The sequence below is a fragment of the Ictalurus furcatus genome, chromosome 26 (assembly GCF_023375685.1).
Source record: "Ictalurus furcatus strain D&B chromosome 26, Billie_1.0, whole genome shotgun sequence".
NCBI lineage: Eukaryota > Metazoa > Chordata > Actinopteri > Siluriformes > Ictaluridae > Ictalurus > Ictalurus furcatus.
Window position 1 is genome coordinate 1,729,267 of NC_071280.1, and position 10,476 is coordinate 1,739,742.

At 35.0% G+C, this 10,476-nt stretch overlaps 1 protein-coding gene across 2 annotated transcripts in view; it reads right to left on the minus strand.

Moving 5' to 3' along the window:
* The window catches only part of pard3ba (par-3 family cell polarity regulator beta a), a 106,342-nt gene extending 97,247 nt beyond the window's left edge, over positions 1 to 9,095 (minus strand). For both annotated transcript variants that reach the window (XM_053615535.1, XM_053615534.1), the window contains exon 1: positions 8,627 to 9,095. In XM_053615535.1, coding sequence (XP_053471510.1) covers positions 8,627 to 8,743 — 117 coding nt within the window. In that variant the 5' untranslated portion in view covers positions 8,744 to 9,095. The remainder of the gene's footprint in view (positions 1 to 8,626) is intronic.
* Positions 9,096 to 10,476: the final 1,381 nt, after the last annotated feature.

Consider the following 10,476-nt stretch of genomic DNA (forward strand, 5'->3'; position numbering starts at 1 on the left):
TTCGGTGGAAAATCTAAGTGCACCCTTGGCCTCAGGCTTGCTGGAATGTCTGACCACTCTTCCATGCAATATTGTTTCAGTTGTAAGCTTTCTCGCATGTACTGCCCGTTCCAAATCCCCCCACGACATTACAATCACACGGGATACGACAAAGGTATAAATAAGACGGGTTCCACCTGCACTCCCTAAGCGGGTTCCAAATCACTGGCACCCGCCTGATTCTAATTATATGGATTTGAAGGTGTAGGGGTGCACTTAATTTTTCCATGTGATGTGTTTTTTGTTCATTTAAATTGTGAAAACGACTACAAAAGGTCACTTTTATGTGGCACTGGATAGAGTGTATCAACTTTATTAATAAGCACTGTTTCAGAGGGGAACAAATGTTTGCTTGTCCAAATAGGTCAAAAAAGCCAATGTCCATTTCCAGAACCTCACTGTAGATTAGAAATAAAACACTCTGAATAACGCTAATACAGAGGCTTACATCCTGCTGAGGCTAGCTTCCTGTTGTTAAATAATCCTGATTAAAATGGTCTTTCAGTGGTTAGCATTAATGGGTTTACAGTAGATGGAGATTTTGAGAATTCAGGACTCAGGTCAGAATCCCCCCCCCAATCCCCCTCCCAAGCATAAACCATGAAATCAGAAATGTCATAAAAATGCTGTTTAAAAACTCAGTAGCGTTACTTAAGTCATCACTTCCTCTGGAGGGAAACGGAGGAGTGAGTGAGAATGGAAGTGAGGATGATTAGCGAGGAATTTCTCAAGGCGCTGCTTTTTCATGCTTTAATCCTCTGAACACTTCATTAGACAGCAGCAAAATTAGTGTGACATTAGACGCCATGAGAAAGCGGAGCCGGGGGGAAAATAAGGTGTTTGAATAAAAAATTTTTTTTAAAGTGGTAATTTGAAACACTTTGTTATGTTCAGTGATCACAATGCTGTAGTTGGGGCCTCATTAAAAAGCCTCTGTGTTCTATACAATCCAGTTGCGCTGATAATGTGCCACCTTACAATGTTCACTGAGGTTTCGCGAGATCTTCAAGAAGCCTGGGATTCAAACCGTCTGCTCGAAACTCTGAGGGGAAAACCGCGCTCTGATTCGGGTTCTGTGTAGAACTGTAAGGGTTCTGCCAAAGACTTAAGGACCTTGGAGTGTATAAACAGTGCAAAAGAACAACAGTGGGCCTAGGTACATTAAACGACTTTTTAGATATTTTTAGATATTACTACTATTACTAATCACTACTAATACTACTATCACTACTATTACCGCTACTATTACTAATCACTACTAATACTATTATCACTACTATTACCGCTACTATTACTAATCACTACTAATACTACTATTACTAATCACTACTATTACTACTATTACTACTATCACCGCTACTATTACTAATAACTACTAATACTACTATTACTAATCACTACTATTATCCCTACTATTACTAATCACTACTAATACTACTATTACTAATCACTACTATTACCGCTACTATTACTAATCACTACTAATACTACTATTACTAATCACTACTATTACTACTATCACCGCTACTATTACTAATAACTACTAATACTACTATTACTAATCACTGCTATTATCCCTACTATTACTAATCACTACTAATACTACTACTACTAATCACTACTATTACCGCTACTATTACTAATCACTACTAATACTACTATTACCGCTACTATTACTACTATTACCGCTACTATTACTACCACTACTAATACTACTATTACTAATCACTACTATTACTATCACTACTATTACTAATCACTACTAATACTACTATCACTACTATTACCGCTACTATTACTAATCACTACTAATACTACTATTACTAATCACTACTATTACTACTATCACCGCTACTATTACTAATAACTACTAATACTACTATTACTAATCACTACTATTATCCCTACTATTACTAATCACTACTAATACTACTATTACTAATCACTACTATTACCGCTACTATTACTAATCACTACTAATACTACTATTACTAATCACTACTATTACCGCTACTATTACTAATCACTACTAATACGACTATTACTAATCACTACTATTACCGCTACTATTACTAATCACTACTAATACTACTATTACTAATCACTACTATTACCGCTACTATTACTAATCACTACTAATACTACTATTACTAATCACTACTATTACCGCTACTATTACTAATCACTACTAATACTACTATTACCGCTACTATTACTACTATTACCGCTACTATTACTACCACTACTAATACTACTATTACTAATCACTACTATTACTATCACTACTATTATTAATCACTACTAATACTACTATCACTACTATTACCGCTACTATTACTAATCACTACTAATACTACTATTACTAATCACTACTATTACCGCTACTATTACTAATCACTACTAATACTACTATTACTAATCACTACTATTACCGCTACTATTACTAATCACTACTAATACTACTATTACCGCTACTATTACTACTATTACCGCTACTATTACTATCACTACTATTACCGCTACTATTACTACTATTACCGCTACTATTACTATCACTACTAATACTACTATTACCGCTACTATTACTACTATTACCGCTACTATTACTATCACTACTAATACTACTATTACTAATCACTACTATTACTATCACTAATATTACTAATCACTACTAATACTACTATTACTAATCACTACTATTACTATCACTACTAATACTACTATTACTAATCACTACTATTACTAATCACTACTATTACTACTATTTCCGCTACTATTACTACTATTACCGCTACTATTACTATCACTACTAATACTACTATTACTAATCACTACTATTACTATCACTACTAATACTACTATTACTAATCACTACTATTACTATCACTACTATTACTATCACTACTAATCACTACTATTACTATCACTACTAATACTACTATTACTAATCACTACTATTACTATCACTACTAATACTACTATTACTAATCACTACTATTACTATCACTACTATTACTAATCACTACTATTACTATCACTACTATTACTAATCACTACTAATACTACTATCACTACTATTACCGCTACTATTACTAATCACTACTAATACTACTATTACCGCTACTATTACTATCACTATAAATACTACTATTACTAATCACTACTATTACTATCACTACTAATACTATTACTATTTCTGCTACTATTACTATCACTACTAATACTATTATTACAACAACTACCACTATTACTACAATTACCATTACTGCTACTACTGCTTCTACTATTACTACTGCTACAATTAATAATACTACTGCTACTTCTATTACTTATACTACTACTTCTACTAATACTACTACTGCTTCTACCAATACTACTAGTGCAACTTAATACTACTACTTCTACTACTACTACTACTACAACTATTAATACTACTGCTTCTACCAATACTACTACTACAACTATTAATACTACTACTTCTACTACTACTGCAACTATTAATACTACTGCTTCTACCAATACTACTACTGCTTCTACTAATACTGCAACTATTAATACTACTGCTTCTACCAATACTACTACTACAACTATTAATACTACTACTTCTACTACTACTGCAACTATTAATACTACTGCTTCTACCAATACTACTACTGCTTCTACTAATACTGCAACTATTAATACTACTGCTTCTACCAATACTACTACTACAACTATTAATACTTCTACTACTACTACTACTACAACTATTAATACTACTGCTTCTACCAATACTACTACTACAACTATTAATACTACTACTTCTACTACTACTGCAACTATTAATACTACTACTTCTACCAATACTACTACTGCTTCTACTAATACTGCAACTATTAATACTACTGCTTCTACTACTACTGCAACTATTAATACTACTGCTTCTACCAATACTACTACTGCTTCTACTAATACTGCAACTATTAATACTACTACTTCTACTAATACTACTACTGCTTCTACTACTACTGCAACTATTAATACTACTGCTTCTACCAATACTACTACTGCTTCTACTAATACTGCAACTATTAATACTACTGCTTCTACTACTACTGCAACTATTAATACTACTGCTTCTACCAATACTACTACTGCTTCTACTAATACTGCAACTATTAATACTACTGCTTCTACTACTACTGCAACTATTAATACTACTACTTCTACTAATACTACTACTGCTTCTACTACTACTGCAACTATTAATACTACTGCTTCTACCAATACTACTACTGCTTCTACTAATACTGCAACTATTAATACTACTGCTTCTACTACTACTGCAACTATTAATACTACTGCTTCTACCAATACTACTACTGCTTCTACTAATACTGCAACTATTAATACTACTGCTTCTACTACTACTGCAACTATTAATACTACTACTTCTACTAATACTACTACTGCTTCTACTAATACTGCAACTATTAATACTACTGCTTCTACTACTACTGCAACTATTAATACTACTACTTCTACCAATACTACTACTGCTTCTACTAATACTACTACTGCTTCTACTAATACTGCAACTATTAATACTACTACTTCTACTAATACTACTACTGCTTCTACTAATACTGCAACTATTAATACTACTACTTCTACCAATACTACTACTGCTTCTACTAATACTGCAACTATTAATACTACTGCAACTATTAATACTACTGCTTCTACTACTACTGCAACTATTAATACTACTGCTTCTACTACTACTGCAACTATTAATACTACTGCTTCTACCAATACTACTACTGCTTCTACTACTACTGCAACTATTAATACTACTACTTCTACTAATACTACTACTGCTTCTACTAATACTGCAACTATTAATACTACTGCTTCTACTACTACTGCAACTATTAATACTACTGCTTCTACCAATACTACTACTGCTTCTACTACTACTGCAACTATTAATACTACTACTTCTACTAATACTACTACTGCTTCTACTAATACTGCAACTATTAATACTACTGCTTCTACTACTACTGCAACCATTAATACTACTACTTCTACCAATACTACTACTGCTTCTACTAATACTACTACTGCTTCTACTAATACTGCAACTATTAATACTACTGCTTCTACTACTACTGCAACTATTAATACTACTGCTTCTACCAATACTACTACTGCTTCTACTACTACTGCAACTATTAATACTACTACTTCTACTAATACTACTACTGCTTCTACTAATACTGCAACTATTAATACTACTGCTTCTACTACTACTGCAACTATTAATACTACTACTTCTACCAATACTACTACTGCTTCTACTAATACTACTACTGCTTCTACTAATACTGCAACTATTAATACTACTGCTTCTACTACTACTGCAACTATTAATACTACTACTTCTACCAATACTACTACTGCTTCTACTAATACTACTACTGCTTCTACTAATACTGCAACTATTAATACTACTACTTCTACTAATACTACTACTGCTTCTACTAATACTGCAACTATTAATACTACTGCTTCTACCAATACTACTACTGCTTCTACTAATACTGCAACTATTAATACTACTGCAACTATTAATACTACTACTTCTACCAATACTACTACTGCTTCTACTAATACTACTACTGCTTCTACTAATACTGCAACTATTAATACTACTACTTCTACTAATACTACTACTGCTTCTACTAATACTGCAACTATTAATACTACTGCTTCTACCAATACTACTACTGCTTCTACTACTACTGCAACTATTAATACTACTACTTCTACTAATACTACTACTGCTTCTACTAATACTGCAACTATTAATACTACTTCTACCAATACTACTACTGCTTCTACTAATACTGCAACTATTAATACTACTGCAACTATTAATACTACTACTTCTACCAATACTACTACTGCTTCTACTAATACTGCAACTATTAATACTACTGCTTCTACTACTACTGCAACTATTAATACTACTACTTCTACCAATACTACTACTGCTTCTACTAATACTGCAACTATTAATACTACTGCTTCTACTACTACTGCAACTATTAATACTACTACTTCTACTAATACTGCTGCTTCTACTACTTCTACTAATACTACTACTGCTACCAATACTACTACTAATACTACTGCTTCTACTACTACTGCTTCCACTGATACTTCTACTAATACTACTACTGCAACTATTAATACTACTGCTTCTACCAATACTACTACTGCTTCTACTAATAATACTACTGCTTCTACCAATACTACTGCTGCAACTATTAATACTACTACTACTTCTTCTACTGCAACTATTAATACTACTGCTTCTACTAATACTGCAACTATTAATACTACTGCTTCTACTAATACTACTTCTACTACTGCTTCTACCAACACTACTACTGCAATTATTAATACTACTGCTTCTACTAATACTTATTATTATTATTATTATTATTATTATGGGCGGTTGTGGCTTGACGGTTACTGATCAGAAGGTCGGGGGTTCAAGCCCCAGCACTGCCAAGCTGCCACTGTTGGGCCCTTGAGCAAGGCCCTAAACCCTCTCTGCTCCAGGGGGCGCTGTATCATGGTTGACCCTGCACTCTGACCCCAACTTCCTGACAGGCTGGGGTATGCGGAGAAAAGAATTTCACTGTACTGAAATGTATGTGTAATCAATAAAGACTCATTATTATTATTATTATTATTATTATTATTATAATTGTTATTGTCATATTTATTTATTTCTGACTTCCCTGAAGCACAGATTTCAACTCAACCTGAACTAGAGTCCAAAGGTCGGAGCTCACTCCCACTGCTTTCTCTTTTACATGTTTTACATGTTTAAATCAGAGTCAGATTTTCAGCATTTTGAGAACAATCCAGGAATGAAACGTTTCATTTGTAATTAAAAGCACTCATGGCCTCATTAATATCAAAAAATAAAAACTCCGAGGTAAAGTAAACATACAAGTACAGAAATCAGCCACCAACAGCTGCTACTACACTACAACAGATATTCTCTGATCAGAGTACATTTCTGGATCAGTATCTTTGATTAGAACCATTTAAAATATATCTTTTATTATTATTATTATTATTCGTCTCATTCGCAATCGAGCATATTTATCAGAGGAGCTTTCCTAATAAGCTTTCCACTATGCCGTTTTCACATTTCTGGTGTAAACGGTCATTGAACATTGTACATTTCAGGATTAACATCTTTGTTTCGGAGCAGTTTAGTGTTTAGTGGAGCTCTGGCAATTTGACAGAAGAGAAAATATGCCAACCCTGAATTTTTCCACACTACTGAACATAATTATTGCTAATTTACATATAATTTGGATATAATTGAACTTCTCTTTGTTTTTGTTTTTCCCCCATTTATGAGGATTTTTGGATGACGACGCTGGGGAACGCAGTTTAAGCCCCCCGTGTTGCCCTCTCCGTGCCTGCCACAGCCTGAGCTCGGCCATTCTGCCAGGTGCGCTGGGCAACACGGGGGCTTAAGCTGCATTACATTACAGCCGTCACTCAGGCATATGAAAATGCTCTCTGAACAAAGCCTGCCGTCCAGGCCAAACCAATCAAACGCAGGTTGCAGGTCTGGGTCCGGAGATAGGGGGGCGATTAATGGCACGGCCGCATTTATCTCTCTCTCTCACACACACACACACATCATGATTCTCTCAGGTTGGCGTCGAGTGCCATGCAGTGAAGGCAGTACGATGATGATGATGAAGGCAAATGATATGGCGGTGAAACGTGAGATGAATGCGAAAATGTGATCAGCGAAAATAATTTTTTAAAAAGGAAAAAAAAAAAAAACAACACAATACACTTTCATTAAAGAAACACATCAAATGAATGACAGAAATGAGAAACACACAGATTTCAATTTGGAAATATCTTCTAAAAAAAAAAAAAAAGAAAAAGTCAAACCTGCTAATTAAATGAATATGAAATTATAAAAGAAAATGAAATTAAAGCAAAACATTCACATTTTCTTAAATAAATCAAAGGAATGAAAAAAACTCATTCTAAAAAATGTGATGCGTTAGGGAAAGAATCAGAAATACTAATTAGGCTAATAATAAAAAAAATAAATCAATGTAGTAGAAAAAATGTAATGCTGTAAAAAAAATATTTAAAAATTTTTTTTATATATCTATTTTATATAAATGTATAAAAGACACACAAGCTAGCAGTAAAGAGTATTCGGTGCATAAAACTAAAAAATACATAAAGGCCTTTTTTTATAAGGTTGTAACACTAACATCTCAGCATATGTAATATATATTTTATTATTTAATATATATATCAATTATTTATGCAGTTTATGTACACAAGTAGGCTGTTGTTGACATCCAGGTGTCACGTGACCAACTGCTTACGCCACACCCACCGAGACAGGTGAAACAGGTGTACATTACGTAAAGAAAGCCTATTGCTGACCAAATTCCCTAGTTTTTTGAGTGGGGGTGCTCATTTAATTATTAATACTTCGACCAAATAAGCGTTAAAAAGTCATAAAAGACGGAAATGTTACCTGTTCGACTATTTTCTTGTACCGCTGAGTGGCTTGGTCCATCAGGTCCCGCACAATCCAGCCGTCTTTACACGGCACCACGACTCCAGTGCTCCCAAAGTTCACAGTCACTTTCATTCTCACGGTAAAAAATAACAAATAACAACACTATAATCGCTATAATATTTCTATTTTTAACGCTATATTACACAGAACAGCCCTAACATGGATGCCGTCCACCTGGTGTTACTTTGCGCTCGCGCGTGAACACAAACACCAGCGACAGGTGTCATGGGGGAAACTTCAGGTGTGGCCGGAATCCTCTTTCAGCCGAGTTAATTCCGAATTTCTTCTCGAAATAGTTTCTCACCTGAGTCTACACCTCAAACAACAGGGGGGAAAATAATAATAATAAATAAAAGTGTAAACAATTCCACGGAGTTCAGCTCCCCGCGCGCGCTCGCGCTCTTTCTCTCTCCCTCTTACTCACTCGCCAGGGAAACCGGAAGTGCAGGGAAATAAAGGAAGTGGCTGTTGTGTGTATTAGCATGTTAGCATAGTATCACCTGAGAACCTTCACGTTTTGCCTTTCTTTTAGTTTTCGTTAGCCTGGTGTTAAACAAATCTCAAAATGAAAAAGAAAATATATATTTAAAAAATATATATATTCATATGTATATATATTTTTTTATTCCAGAAGTGTCCTGCCGCTCAGGTGGGGCGAGAAAATGAAATCAAACACACACACACACACACACACACAAAAATAAATTCTGTGAAATAAAATATTGTCGATTTATTATAAATAGAATAAATACAGCCATTACTCTGGAAAATAGTATTTAATTATCATAAAACTGCCTCCACAAATTCCAAAAATATGACAAGTGATGACAACTGTCGGAAGATCCTGATGGTCCTTTTCTTATTGGTAAGAGGTAAGGTTCTGAAAACTGCGATCAAAACACGGGCCGCGCTGCTCAAACTCTTAGACCATCTCCACTAAACTGCAGTGGAGGCTGGTCCACAGGGGCTATGATTCAAAGTACCACCATAGACACTATGAGATGAAAAGTATGTACACCCCCTAGCCATCACACCCGTATGTGTTTCTTCCCCAAACTGTTGCCACGAAGTTGTACAGAATGGCTTTGTGGCATACAGAATTTCCCTTTTACTGAAACTAAGAGGCCCAAACTTGTTCCAGCATGACAATGCCACTGTGCACAAAGCGAGCTCCATGAAGCCATGGTGTGTTAAGGTTGGAGTGGAAGAACCTGATCGAGTGACCTGAGTGATCAGAGCCCTGGCCTCAACCCGACTGAACACCTTAGGGTTGAATTGGAACATCAACTGCACCCCAGGCGTTCGAGTCCTCACCCGGCATCAGCCTGGCATCACTAACGCTCCTGCTGCTGAATGAACACTGTCAGGCTCCAAAATCTAGTGGAAAGCCTTCTGAGAACAAAGTGGAGGTTATTATAACAGCAAAAAGAAAAGTGGGTATTGCGCAATCATGGTGAGGGGGGGATAACGTAGACTGGATAATGTCTGTATGTCAGAAATGCATGCACACCATGGTGACCTTGTTTCCTACACAAAGGCTGAGAAAAATATGTCTCTTTTCAAATGCCTGCTTTTTTTCTGGGTTACTTTCGGATATTTTGTGTTGTTTATTTTTTAATGTAGTGAATTATGCGGAAACCTTGCAAGCCTGGTTAATGAAAAAACTTCACCATATCAACAGTTATATGGGTGTTTTATTTATTATCCATTTTGATGGCCTGTTCAGCACAGAAGCCCATCTGTAAGTTGTTATGATATCGTATTACGCAGAACGAGTACTTTAATATAAGCAGCTGCACGGCTGT